Genomic DNA, 15,419 nt, shown 5'->3' on the forward strand with positions numbered 1-15,419 from the left:
ATACTATTCAAAATAAATAAATATATGGTTTTATAATCTCTGTTATACTATAGTGTATTGTGTGGTCAATTGAGATATATAGACTATACACACACCGCTATACATATAATATCCCCTTACTCCCCTTATCACTGACAACGGATAACGGTGATCCACTGAAGATACACCTAACACCGGAGGATCGCGGACACACGAGAAGGGAGAAAAGGAACAGAGTACAACCATATAAGTGCACTTCTAGTACCTCACTACTTGAGGGTACACCAGGTGAGCGCGGATAATTCCCCCACTGTTTGCTTTTTATGTTACTGCTGTGAACGTATTACACGAAGTGTGCCCCTGTGCGCCTGTCTCCTTCTATACTTTTCCATATATATATATATATATATATATATATATATATATATATATATATATATATATATATATATATATATACATACATACATACACATATACACACACACTGTACTGTGCTGTCATGTCATGCCTCCTACAAACTATACATGGCATATTGACATTCATTCACAAATAATCATAATTATTGTCTGTGAATGAATGCCATGGTTGTAAATGATGCCTGATGAGCCTGTCACATACCTCCCAATATTTTAAAATTTTAAAGAGGGACACCCCCGCACTGGGAAAATCCCCTCCCCCCACCGGGAAAAGTGTAATCTGTGGAGCACCTCCCTCTTCCTCTCTAGTGAGTCTCCAGTCCTCTAGTCATGTTCCTTGTGCTGAGAAGGAATGTGAGTGACGTGACCTGGCTGGAACTGTTCTGGAGAAGGAGCAAAGCTGTGCCAGCATGCATGGGCGATTGAGTGTAGAGCAAGGCACATGTTGTGGTGGGTAGGGGGTTCCTTCCAAGTGTGAACACGGGTCAGGGAGGCGAGCTGTTGCTGCGCAGTTACCCTCAGTCATCATCTCACCCAAAATAAAAAAAATGGCCCAGAATAAAAAACAAGCAAAATTTAAAAAATGTCACACTGTTGTCAGTATGCCGCGGCACACCTGAGGATCGCTCACGGCACACTGGTTGAAAAACACTGGTCTAGATTCACAGGTAAACATAAATGTCATATTTTTCATCTATATGGAATAATACAGCTAGCTGTGGAGCTGCTATCTATGCCAGAAGCCATATGTTGATACAAATCAAGAAAAAACTTCTGTTGAAGATTATAACCTTGTTTGTTGAGGAGCATATTAGCCATTTTTTTAGATAATTACATGATGATATAGTAGCTTACATGTTTATAATACCAAGGGGCGGAATGGACCAGGAGGCAGGGTGGCAATTGCCCGTCCGGCTTTTATCTATGGACAACATCTGGGCCCATTTGCTTTTTTTAAACATTTTTTTGTCCCCTAGCTGTAATAGGGAACAGCTTAGGCATAGTAATCCTACCCATTAACTTCTTCCAGGAACTGCTCCACGCAGCTCCTCAAGACAATACTCTGTCTGCTCTCTTTCCAGTTCTGGCCCCCTCTTCGCTATATCCATTCTCCCTCCCAAGAAATACAATTAAAGTAATGTTAGAATGTTGTACAAACATTCGAAAAGAACGTGTTTAAATTAGTTTTATTTTTTGAATATTGCGAAACCTTCACCCATCCTTAATATCAACTACAAAAGTAGAATATTTAGTACCTGGGCCACTGTGTGTATTTGTCCCCTGGACCAAAAAAGTTACCAGTACTCCACTGATGATAGCATAATTACAAGAAAAGTTAGTGGCTCTGTAGTTTATGATACACCAATCCTACTCTCTTTTTCCGACATGGCATTAGGAAAGCCTAAACCTTATGCAGAGTGTCTGACACACACTCTTTTTTTTTTTTTTTTTAAACAGTACTGAACCATAAGAAAAAACAAAACAAAAAACCAGACCTGCAGATGAGTTTCAAAGCAGAGCACCAATGACGTCACTTAGTAGAGCTTAAAGAGATATCCTATAATCTATACAGGCTCCTTTTTAAGTGGGAGGTGATTGCTATTTTGACACAGCCATTGATCACTCACTTTTAAAAGGGACAGTCTAGTCCAAAATAAACTTTCATGATTCAGATGGAGAATGTAATTTTAAACAATTTTCTAATTTACTTTTTATTACCAATTTTGCTTTGTTCTTTTGGTATTCATAGTTGAAAGCTAAACCTAGGAGATTCATATGCTAATTTCTAAGCCCTTGAAGTCCCCCTCTTCCCTCAGGGCATTTTGACAGTTTTTCACCACTAGAGGGTGTTAGTTCATGTGTGTCATATAGAATGATAACACTGTGCTCATGCACGTGGAGTTCCAGTGAGCCAGCTCTGATCGGTTAAAATGGATGCCTGTCAAAAGAACTGAAATAAGGGGGCAGTTTGCAAAGGCTTAGATACAAGGTGATCGCAGAGGTAAAAAGTGTATTTATATAACACTGTTGGTTATGCAAAACTAGGGAATGGGTAATAAAGGGATTATTTATCTTTTTAAACAATAAAAATTCTGGTGTAGACTGTCCCTTTAAATAAAAAAAATTAAGATCTGCCCCTTATTGGGATATTGTATAGATAAATTAAACAGATTTCAACATGGCTGCATCCAAAAAAAATATAAAAGGTTACTCAAGTTCTGTTGTAAACTCTCCAATTAGATTTCTCTAAAGCCTACTGTAGTATTTGTTTTAATATCTTAGCAGTTATTCACAGATTACTTTTTATTATTGCCAGAAATAGATTTAGTGTTTACATGTTTTTGTTTCTTTATTCTTCACATGTAAATGTAAAGCTGAATAGGGGTTTGAAATCATTATGCCGAAACTGATACAGATTGACACCTTTTCCTTATAAAAAGTATTGGGTAGGGGTCAGGGTGGAGAGGAAAGAATACCAAACTCATATCGGCAGTCAAGGCGTTTAAGGATCTGCCTTGACCCAAATACCCGACAGAAGCAATAATTGGTTGCTGCCAGTATTAATTAGAATTGTTTGACCTTTTTGAAGGGACAATGAACCCAATTTTTTTCGTTGGCGATTCAGATAGAGCATGACATTTTAAGCAACTTTCTAATTTACTCCTATTATCAAATTTTTTTGGTATCTTTATTTGAAATGCAAGAATGTAAGTTTAGATGCCAGCCCATTTTTGGTGAACAACCTGGGTTGTCCTTGCCGATTGGTGGATAAATTCATCCACCAATAAAAAAAGCTTAGATGCCTTTTTCCAAATAAAGATAGCAAGAGAAAGAAGAAAAAATAATAGGAGTAAATTAGAAAGCTGCTTAAAATTGCATGCTCTATCTGAATCACGAAAGAAAAAAATTTGGGTTCAGTGTCCCTTTAAGCCCAGATTGGCTCATTTAAATAAAGCAAGTTGTAGGTGGAGTCTGGCTATTGAAAAAATGTATTGCAGACAGTGCTCAAGATTTAAAATGGCTTTAAAATGGTTTAAATCTTGACTGATCTGCTATTCTATAGTAAGATAATAAATGTCTTGGATTATTTTATGCTCCCAACACAATGTTTAGCTGTGAATACTTTATTAGTAGTATTATAATAAACACAACAGATTACGTTGCTCACAAAATTACATTTAGAACTATGGGCACTGCTGCTTACAACTGCCCTGTCTTTCCTAGGAAGTGATTTTAAATTTAGATGATTTCTAGACTTTTAAGACAAAAACAAAAAAATATTTTGTGATTCAGGAAGAGCTTACAATACAACAACCACCACCACCAGATCAAATTTGCTTCATTCCCATGTTATTCTATTTGGATAACAAGAAAATTTACTTTAATACTGCATAGATCTAGATTTTGGTGTTAATAAAAACAAAACCATTATCAAATATGAAGTCACATAGGTAAACACAGAAAGACCTGGTTCATTATCAGAGTTTGACCTAAGGATTTAAATACTTGACACAATAACTTGGATTATATTAAATCCCCAGTTAATCATTACAGTTTTTACCCCATAATAACCCTATGTAACTTTGGACATGGACTATAAACTAAGATTGCAGATAGACAAACAGGTCTAATGATCTTTTGCATACATAGATTCCAGCTTAATACCAGGCACAACAAAGCATAATCAGATGGCAAGACGTGACATCAAGTACCTTATTGCTACCTTGTTAAGTGTTTACACCGTACATAATAATAAGGTAGTGTTCCAAAATCCTCTGCACAGTGTACAAATATTGTAACAACTGAACATTTCCTAAAAAGGATTACTGGATTAATGGAATGCACTCAGATGTAAGGACTAAGGGCTAGGGGGTGTATCGCGGGTGTTTGTGCGCATCAGGTTTTACATTCGTTTAACAAATTGAAAGTAAACGTGATCGCTTGAGCACAATAGCAATTTACGCTAGAATGATTACCGCATACTCAGAACTCTGGTTAACTGTTTTGTGAAACAAAAGCAAAAGAAAAAAAAAAAAAAAAAATCACAAAAACACATTACAAAGTACAGTTACACTCATAACACAATCGAAAAAAATAAATAAATACTGCATAAAAAGTTACAAGGTCTCAGAAAATAAAAGGCAGGCAAAGGACTTTTATACACACGTGTGTATATAATATATATATATATATATATATATATATATACACATACACATATATATATATATATATATATATATATATATATATATATATATATATATATATATATATATATATATATATATATATATATATATATATATATATATACATATACACACACTCGTCAGGATAGCGTGAGAGCGATAACAGTTTACTTTTAGCTTGTAATACAAGCGCACCCCGACATGCGCAAAGCGCTTACTTATATAGCGCAGTTAGTGCTTGAGTGAAAGTGTTAAATAACGCTCAACTTGTAATTTGGCCCCAATATTAGGCAGCTTTAGATTTGCATTTTCTTGAGAGGATTCTTCCGCATAATCTTTTACATTTTAAGTTAACCCACTTCAGCAGTGTTTAATAAAGCATATTCAATACCTTTTTGGCGCCGACTGGTTTTACCACATACGTTGAGAAAGCAGTGCAAACGTGCCTCTGGGTATTTGTTATAGGGTCTTCAACTGTAACTTTAATGCCAACCTAAAGAAGAAAAATATAAAATTAGGGTATCATTTGTTCGTTCATTGTTATTTTTTCAATAGTCATAATACACCATTATATTAAAAAGGGACATTAAACATGAGATACAAATTTAAAAGCATAGTATTGAGGTTATGCCTCACCTTCCTCTAATTATAGGTGCCACCATGTTGAAATCTAGCTTTCACTCCATTCGAGTGCATATGAAATAATTTATAAATACAAAGAACATTTTCTTCTAAGTGAAAAAACTAAAAATGTAAAATATTTACAGTAAAAACCATAATTCATATGAATATTCAATACAAATTATATCTATCCATATACCTTTCCATTCAAAACACATTGCCATATACCTTTTAACCCTTAAATAATTTTAAATAAATTAATAATAATAATAATAATAATAATAATAATAATAATAATAATAATAATAACACTACTACAACAGATTCTACAGCGCTATAAACATAGGCGGTATACAAGGTAACATTTATAGGGATCAAATGGGTAGTCAGCTCTTACGAAGGTGATCTGCAAACGGTTGGGCTCTTAGGCTTACATGCTAAGGGGGTTCGTGGCGGATAGCAATGGAGGAGAGGAACTGGTATTAGGAAAGTTTAATGTAGGTTGTATGCATCCCTGAACAGTGGGTCTTTAGGGAGCGCTTAAAGCTTTCAAAACTAGGGGAGAGTCTTGTGGAGCGAGGCAGCCAGAAGATGGGAGCCAGTCTGGAGAAATCCTGTAAACAGGAATGTGAGGTGGTAACAAGGAGGATAGTAGGAGGTCGTGAGCAGAGCGAAAGGGATGGGAGGGAAAGTATCTGGAGACAAGGTCTGAAATATAGGGGGAGCAGTGCGGTTAAAGGCTTTGTATGTCAGAGTTAGACTTTTGTGTTTAATCCTGGAGGCAAGAGGAAGCCAGTGAAGGGATTGGCAGAGAGGAGCAGCAGATAAAGACTGACATGTAAGGAAGATGAGCCTGGCAGAGGCATTCATTATGGATTGTAAAGAGGAGCTAGGGAGACCAGAGAGGACGGAGTTGCAGTAGTCGAGGCGGGAAAGAATGAGAGAGTGGATTAAAATCTTAGTTGTGTCTTTTGTAAGGAAATGTCTAATTTTAGAGATGGTTTTTAAGGTGGAAGCAGGCAGGATTTAGCCAAGGACTGAATGTGAGGAGTGAAAGATCTAAGTCAAATGTGACCCCAAGACATCGGGCATGCAGGGTAGGGGTAATGATGGAGTTGTCGACAGTTATAGAGAGATGGGGAGGAGATTTTAGAAGGAGGGAAAATAAGGAGCTCAGTTTTGGAGAGATTTAGCTTAAGGTAGTGAGAGGACATCCAGGAAGAGATGTGAGAAAGACAGTTAGTGACACGGGTTAGCAAGGAAGAAGATGGTGCAGAGAGGTAGATTTGGGTGTCGTTGGGAGAAAAAAAAAAATTATATTGAAACCCGTGGGACTTTAAAGGAACCCAGTGATGATGTGTAGTTTGAGAAGGGGACCGAGGACAGAGCCTTGCGGTACCCCAATTGAAAGTGGTAACGGGGCAGAGGAAGCCCCAGAGAAGGCTACACTAAAGGTACGGTTAGACAGGTAGCAAGAGTACCACGGCTGAGTCACAAATGCCAAAGAATTGGAGGGTTTGGAACAAAAACGAGTGGTCAACAGTATTAAAGGCTGCAGATAGATCAAGGAGGATAAGCAGAGAGAAGTAACCTTTGGATTTTGCTGTAAGTAGGTCGTTGGCATCCCTAACAATTGCGGTCTCTGTGGAGTGATGGGGGTGAAATCCAGATTGCAGGGGGGCAAGGAGGGAGTGTAATGTAAGGAACTGGGATAGGCGTGCATGCATTAGCTTTTCAAGAAGCTTTGAGGCAAGAGGGAGTAGGGAAATAGGGCGGTAGCTGGATGGGGAGGTTGGATTGAGGGAAGGTTTTACCAGTGCATGTTTTAGAGATAAGGGAAATATACCGGTGCTGAGGGAGAGCTTGAAAATTTGTGCGAGTATAGGGGTAAGGGTAGGAGAGGGAGGGGAGTAGCTGAGGGGATGGGGTCGAGGGGACAGGTAGTGAGGTAAGAGGACGGTATAAGTGCAGAAACTGGGGTCTTATATAAGATTTATATTTAAAAAGCGTAGATCTAAGTAGATCAAATGTTTCTGCATGCATTTGTGCATGAAATTTTGTGTAAATGTCATAACAGAAGTACCTTGGAAAGTTCTTTTTATAAATTGCACACTGTCTGAATCATGAAAGTTTAAATTTGACTGTGTCCCTTTAAAAAAGTATATAAACACAGTATTAATTTGCAAGGTTTAGATCAAGGAGTTTTTAATGTAAAGAGTGAGAAGAGAGGCAGTTGTATTATATCCTCATGTTTCAGTTAGTTGAACAGGCAAATGTTCAAACAATAACTTGGTAGGCAGACCTACCACTATAGCTGAGTATTAACTAAAGCTCATAATACCTAATCTTTTTACTTCTTTTTAAATCATTGATCACATGAGGAATTCTGCAATATCATCTTGTGATTGCCGGCCAAATAAAAAATAGTTTTTTTTTCCCTAGCAAAGGCCCCTTCTCAATTACCCAGCAGTGCTATAAATCTGCAATGCCCAATAGATGCAACATTCACAGATTTAAGAAACTAAACAAGACACTGAATTAAAACCAAAGATTTTTGCTTAAATCAGTCTGAAAATGCAAATAATTATATGAAACTAATTGTTGTGCAATATACTTAGATAAAAAGAATTATGAGAATTCTTCAATCACTACTAAAAATGTTACCACTACACATAATACTAATAATCAGCTGATCGTAACCATGGTTACTAACCTGCTCTCACATGAAGCGCTAGCGACAAAGCCTAAGCATTATCCGATTGGTTGTGCATCCAGTGACCTCACAGAGACACGAGCCAATCAGATCATGCATTAACGCCTGAGGGCAGATACGCTCCAGAGAGTTCTGTTCTAATCAGAGCCTCGGGGGCCGCAAACACCTCTGGGTCCTATCCCCCACAACGTGCTTTTAAAAGGATCTCGGAGAGAATGTGTGTGCGACGGATAATAATCTGAAAGACAAATATCCGTCAGATAACAGTCCGGTCTGTCGGAGAACCTTTAAAAGTACGTTGGGGGGGCCGTAGTTAGGTTCCTAAAGGCGGTTGTGACGCCCGAGGCTCTGATTAGAACAGAACTAAAGAAACTAGGGCTACAGTCCAGAAACTGGAGCATTAAAGTCCCACATAAAATAGCAAATAGAGAACTAATGGCATCAGGACGGCTATGAGAGACTCCTCTTTGTTAGAATTATGGGGACAGCAACATTGGAAAAGAAATCACCAAGCACAGGTTATCATGAAGAATATAGGAAGTGAACTGGTTCCACTTGCTTTTCTGGCACAGAGGGGCTACATGTGCTTATTGCATTTAAGGGTTAAATATTAACTGTGTGTGCTATGGTGATAAGTGTGGATATCCCTGATTTATATGCGTTTCTAGTGCACAATGTTTAAATTATTACATTATGTGTTTTAATCGCCAAGGGGAGAAAAATTCCTAATTTGTTTGTTTACCTGGGACAAACTTCTTCATTGATGTGTGTGGGAGATTAGACTATGGGTTTTATTTTTATTTTTTTTTGGGGGGGGGGGGGGGGGGGGGGGAGTCCTTATATGTTTCGATGGGCTGAAGGAAAACCATTTTTTTTCTTTAAATTATTTGTAACAAGAAATAAAACCGTCAAAAATGGTAAGTCAACAAATACAGCAGGAAAATTAGATCAATGTTTTAAAAAAAAAAAAAAAAAAAAAAAAAAAAAAAAAAGGGAGGTTATTAATCTACATAAACTAAGCTCATTTAAAGAAAAAAAGTATTAGTAATATGTTGGTTTTATACTGGAACAAAAGCTTGGAAGCAAATTAAAATTGTCAAGATTCGATTTCATACAATTTCTCAGCAGAAAACTGTTAGGGCAGCGTGTTTTACAACAGTTTACACAGCAGTGCACCTTACCTCCATACTTGTATTGAATGCGCGGTTTACTTTTGCTTTTATACAGATATGTTGTCCAACCCTAAACAGAGACATTAGATTAGGAATACATTGCAATGTTGTACCAATTCTATATATTGATGCACTAATGGTATCCAGTATGTGAATAAAATATATAGATTTACATTTTTTACAAATGTTTTGGAGTAGTTTATATGACTGATTTTTTATTGTTTTAGCAATATATTAAATTTGTTTGCAGTTTCTGCTGCCACATAATGCTCATGACAAATGCATGCTCTTAAACCTATCAGGGTATGCTCTTCAACAAAGAATACCAAAATAATAAAGTAAATTTGATAATGGGTGTACATTGGGGGAAAAAAATGGCATGCTCTCTCATCATGAAAGCTTACTTTCATGTTGCTTTAAAGTTTATCCATTTGGATTGATTTCAAGCAGTTATTTACTACGTCTTCCAAAATTACTTGTTTTACCTACTGCAGATTATAAACTGTATGGGAGATTGTTCCTTTCTAATTTATTTTTGTGTTTGAAATAGCTGGTTTTGCTCATTAAAACCATCACCGGTAATCAAGGACATGCCCATAATAATGGACTGAGCCTGCCAATATTATCTATGTCTAAACTAATTATGGCTGGGCCCAGTCAGGTATTTCAGTTACAAAAATCTCTCTCACCTGCCACCCGCTGGGAGATTAATTAGTGCTATTGTCTCCAGTTTACAGAGAATGTTTGTTATTCATATTTTCAGTGTATGTGGTGGTTTCTACAGGCAAAAGCAGCTATTTAACATAACAAAAAGTTTGCAAACAGATAAATACACTCTAGCAGGTAAATTAGGACCATTGGGAACACATTAAAAGGGAAGAAAATTTCCCTTTTAAAATTCTTGCAACATCTCTAATATGTTTATATGTCTATGGTACACTGAGGAGTAAATAAAAATATTACACAATGAAATAATAATTAAAATACTGTAAATTAACATTAGTAGAATTATGTGTGCCCAAAACTTTTAAATGTTAGGAGTAAAAGGGACATCATACGCAAAATGTAAATGACCATAAATTGCTTTAATTCCATAGTTACGGGGGAGGGGGGGGGGGGAATCGAACATTTCAAATTGTCCATTTCAACCTTAAAGGGACATTCTAGCCAAAACTAGAGGCCACATGGATGCACTTCAGTTTTGAATAGAAGCATTTTTGTAATATACATGTACAAGCAAAAAGGTTTCTAATAAAAGCTATAGCTTTTTCAAAAGTGTATTTAAGTATGCACCGTGCACCAGCACTTGCTCAGATAGCTAAAGGTGCTTGTACCATCTGGTACCGACTCAATTTGTTAATTGCTTGCATGATACAATCCCCACTGTCGCTCTGAGCAGCTGCAGTATTTAAAATGCTTGTGCACTGAAAATATCTAGTTATGCTTCCCATGAACCTGCAGAAAAAAAAATCCTAACACTGAAACAGTGATAACTTTTACTAGAAGCATTTTTGCCAATACATGAATATTGCAAATATGTTTCTATTCAAAGATATAAGTTATCTATGTGTATTTAATTTTTCACCGGAATGTCCCTTAAAGAGCAATTAGTCAAATCTTAGTTGTAAAATGACATTCTCTACCTACCTGGCTCTACTGTGTGTTTAACTCCCGCAAAAGGGGTTAAACAACAGTAGAAGTGTCGCTTGAGACCTGCTGGTCCATAGCGGAAACACGCAGTAGAGCAGGTCACGTTTTCAGATATTATGACCCTTATATTCCGTACAACACTATACCAAGTTGTAAGGTTTTCAGCTGTTCTGGTGCAAATGGCACCAACAGGTCAACTGGATTAAACCAAGAACACAGGATTTCTGATCTGATGTTTATCTGGGCAATAGATAGAATTCTAGGTATTAATATCATATGTATTAAAAGGTTAGCTCGTTATACAATAATTCTCTATTTTTTACTTTTTTTTCCCCCATACTATTTATATTGAACCAATAAAAAGAATAAATATGTATAAAAGTCACATGGTTAGCTTGTCACCTGATAAGTAAACACATTTAAACAGGGACATAAGACCTAAGTGGGCCCCCAGGGTAAAGGCCGTTATGCCCCTCTATTTCACCAGTGAGTTGTCTAGATGTTTGCAATGAGCATGAAGTCCGAAAAAAAGAGTCGCAGCTTTTCTGCAACTAGGACTCATCCTTCCCTCTTGGTTAGTCTGAGCCAGAGGACATGCACTTTTGCAGCCTTCCTGTACAGCAACACTGCCGGCCGTTTTGTAAACCCTTCCTCTTATTTTAAAAAGGGACAATCTTACTTCAAAAATGTTTGTTTAAAAAGATAGATAATCCCTTTATTACCAATTCCCGGTTCTGAATAACCATCACTATTATATTAATACACGTTTTACCTCTGTGATTACCTTGTATCTAAGTCTCTGTAGACTGCCCCCTTATCTCAGTTCTTCTAACAGACTTGCATTTTAGCCAATCAGTGCTCACTCATAAGTAACTCCTCCACTGGTGTAAGCACAGCGTTATCTATATGACCCACATGAACTAGCGCCGTCTAGCTGTGAATAACTGTCAAAATGTACTGAGTAAAGAGGCAGCCTTCAAGGTCTTAGAAATTAGCATATGAGCCTACCTAGGTTTAGCTTTCAACAAAGAATACCAAAAAGAGAACAAACCAAATTTGATAAAACTAAATTGGAAAGTGGTTTAAAATTGCTTGCCCCATCTGAATCGTGAACATTTAATTTTGACTAGACTATCCTTTAAAGGCAAATCAATGTACTTTCCTTAAGCTGTGATTCCTATACTGCAGGGGGCAGATAGAGGATCCAGGTCTCTACCAGATCCCCCTGTAAAGACATAACTACTCATTGCAGGGCCAGATGGGCCCCCTAGAGGTGCTGTCTCAATTGAGACCTATGTGCAATTCTTGAAGTTGGCCCTGTACAGGGGAGTAATTATAGGTCTCAGATAATGTGCAGCATGGGTCTGAGAATAAAATGGTGCCCCAAGCTCTCTTTCCATTACAGTCTAAACCAAACCATTGCACTGCTTTCTATAGGCAAAAGAGATATACTGATATCCACAAGTGAATTGGGCACTTTTATATTATTTAAGGCAACCATATTCCCATGTGCAGCCTGGGTCCCATGGTCCCACCAGGACCCACTATACAGCTGGTCCTTCCCATGAATGTAAAACTTGTTGCACACTTTTATCAAGCTCTCTTTATCTCCCAATATAAAGCAATGTTCAGGTTCAAATTTCTTACACTCTAAGGCAGGGGCTGTGACACTAGTGCAGGAGTCAGCACCCTAATGTGCACGTGCCATGTATGGCAATTGAATTGATTTTAACAGCACCTGAGTGGTACAATGAGAGACAACACAGATATAATGTGACTGAGGGGTCTGAAGTGGGTATGTGTTGACAAATGGGATGCAAGGCCAGAGATCATATCTGATGGTTGTCAATTATATTTATTCTTTATAATCATTTTAAGATTAACTACACAATGTTTCAGAAAAGGAGTCTGGCCCACCTGGAACATTTTTATTATAACAAAAAGTTGCCAATCCCTGCTATCACCCTGAATAAGAGCACTCTGATACATTCCTGTCTCTCCAGCTTCAGCAACCTCAGTAACCTGCAGCACTAGGTCCTATGTTAAACAGCTGATTTACTCATGGCTGGAATTTTTTTATTTTTCATTGTCTAACAATATTGCAAGGGACAGGACTTTTTAATGTTAAATTATCACAAAAATGTTTATCGCAATATAGTTACTTATATAATGGGAACCAAGATGTTGCTACTCGTCTCAATATTTTAATGCAATATTATGCCAAGTAATTTAGAGAACATGAAACCCCAAACACAAAAAAAATAATTAAATAAATTATATATATATATATTTATTTATTAATAACGGTGACTAGCCTTGTTGTCTGCAGACTGAAGCCCAGATTGGCTTCTCTGAACAAAGCAAATAGTGGGTGGACTTTGATTATTGAAAGAAAAAAAAAAAAAAAAAAAAAAAAGTTAGTTTTAAAAATGTTTAGGATTTGGTTAATATGTTATTCTATAGCAATACAATAGAAATGCCACACAAAAGGGGTTAAAAGGAAAAGTAAACACATGGTTATACCACTTCCATGTCCCTAGATGACACAGAAGATATAAAATAGCTGTTGTGTTATCAGTTATGCAACATTATTGCTGAACACTAATTAAAGCCAATAAGCACTGATATAAGATGTAAAGACTGAGAAATGATTTTACCTGTCACTAACAGACTGCAGCTGATTACAAGATACCAGTATTCAGCTAGGGTTAAAGTTCAGTGGTACAGTATGAAATGTCTAACATCACAAGGGCTGTGATTAGATATGTCATTTTCCCAGTGTTTATTTATACATGTGCATTCCACCTCAAGCACTAAACGTAAGTAACAAAGCTAAACCTAGACTTGTAGTCATAGATACCATATGTACTGCGCAGCCATGCATGTGCACATTAGCAGAGCTGAGCAACAGGTAGTGTGATTCCACCCCCAGCACTAACATAAGGAACAGTAGATCCAGCTACACAGCTAAACCTAGACTTTTATTCATAGATAACATATGTACTTCCCAGCCATGCACGTGCACACTAGCAGAGCAACAGGTAGTGCAGAAGGTGCACAGGGGAAACCAACTGCTTTGCCTGCTGCTCATAGTGTTTTCTTCCTTATATATTTTTTCTCGTTTTACCAAGTGTCTGAAGCCTTTTTGGGGCATAACGCAGGATTCATGCTACATCTATCTGATCTAAGCATTAATTGTGCATACAGCTTTAATAAAGGGAGCTGCTGAGGTCTCACATACACTTCTATTCAGATAACGAAATCTGCAGAGCCAAGCACCTGAATTCTCACTTAGGGTCAGATGATCTAAAGCTCTCTGGGCTGGCGGGATTACAAAAGAATACTCACCAGTCCTAATTCCATGGTGGAATGTCCCTTTAAGGTGCATCAAAAATCATAATTAAATTGTTCACCAAAAATCTTATTTTAGCAAAAATGTAAAATTTGTATATAAATTATAAAAAGGAATAAAATCATATTTACTATGCACAGTGTAAATTGTAATTTAAGTACACTGGATGTGAAGGAAAAAAAAAAAAAAAAAAAAGTAAAATATTCGTACAAAATCGTAATTGTTGTGTTTTCGTAAAGTGGGCATTATGGGCATTTCATGGGCGCATATGAAATAGTCTCTCTAATCCCAGCACAAGTCTGTAAAGACAAAAAGGTGGCAAGCTTTTCTCAAAAACACTCAAAATACTTATCCTTACAGAAAACAAACAAAAACCACGTAGCCTAAAAGAAACAGCCTAATGCGATTTATATTGGCTGCAAGATTTAATTTTTAAAGTGCGCAATCTTATCACTTCCCTCCTTGGTGTGCAGTGTCCCTTACCAGCAAGCTGCATTACAAGACATCTCACCAGTTGCAGGGACTTCCCCTTTATTTACGATAATTTCACCTGCGACCGGTCGGTGAGAAAAACACAAGGTTTAGCTAATCGAACGCTATGTGGCTGATATACAAAAACTCTCCGCTAAGTTGAGTTGATTTGACATCTCATCAGCATGGAGAGGGTCCCCCCCAAAAAAATAAATATATATAAATAATAATAATAATAAAATATATTTTGGTGATTTTGGCCTGTTAACATGCACACAGAGGGGTTCGAATGGTTATTAAAAAGGTAACCATCCTCACCATTTAAATTTGTGCATTACCTTGTTGTATATAGCGTTTTGTTTTTCTTTTGAAGCATGCAGTGATGAATATTTAAATTCTATACAACTTCTTTTCATCTCTGTCCACCTGCCGTCTTTAAAATCCATTTTTTTTCCGGTCACTGTTATAGCCTATCAGTCGCTGCGTCACACGTCCAGTTCAGTAACATGAATGCATCCTACCAATATGGGTAAGTCAGTGTAAGTGGGAACACACAGGAAAACAGTGAATCAACTAGATAATAGTAATTCTCTGTTTATGATCCATGTACTACAGACATCCTTTACATACTTTCAATAAAAGAGACATGAAACCCAAACTTTTTTTTCTTTCAGGATTCAGCTAGATCATAAAATTACATTTTTAAAACAACTTTTGAATGTACTTCTATTATCTAATTTGCTTCATACTCTTAGTATCCTTTGTTGAAAAAAAGGGTTTGTAAAGCACTACTGGGAGCTAGCTGAAAGTCATTAGCAAGAAGCAAACTGCCAAGGTATACTTTTCAAA

General features: G+C 36.9%; 1 protein-coding gene across 1 annotated transcript in view; it reads right to left on the reverse strand.

Annotated features, from left to right (window-relative positions):
• ACOT12 (acyl-CoA thioesterase 12) overlaps nucleotides 1–15,419 on the reverse strand; it is a 92,638-nt gene that overhangs the window by 66,227 nt on the left and 10,992 nt on the right. Inside the window, exons 3-4 of the mRNA XM_053701461.1 lie at nucleotides 9,107–9,167; nucleotides 4,983–5,084 (exon numbers count right to left, since the gene is read on the reverse strand). Of these exons, the coding sequence (XP_053557436.1) occupies nucleotides 4,983–5,084; nucleotides 9,107–9,167 (163 nt within the window). The remainder of the gene's footprint in view (nucleotides 1–4,982; nucleotides 5,085–9,106; nucleotides 9,168–15,419) is intronic.

The sequence above is a fragment of the Bombina bombina genome, chromosome 2 (genome assembly GCF_027579735.1).
Source record: "Bombina bombina isolate aBomBom1 chromosome 2, aBomBom1.pri, whole genome shotgun sequence".
Classification (NCBI taxonomy): domain Eukaryota; kingdom Metazoa; phylum Chordata; class Amphibia; order Anura; family Bombinatoridae; genus Bombina; species Bombina bombina.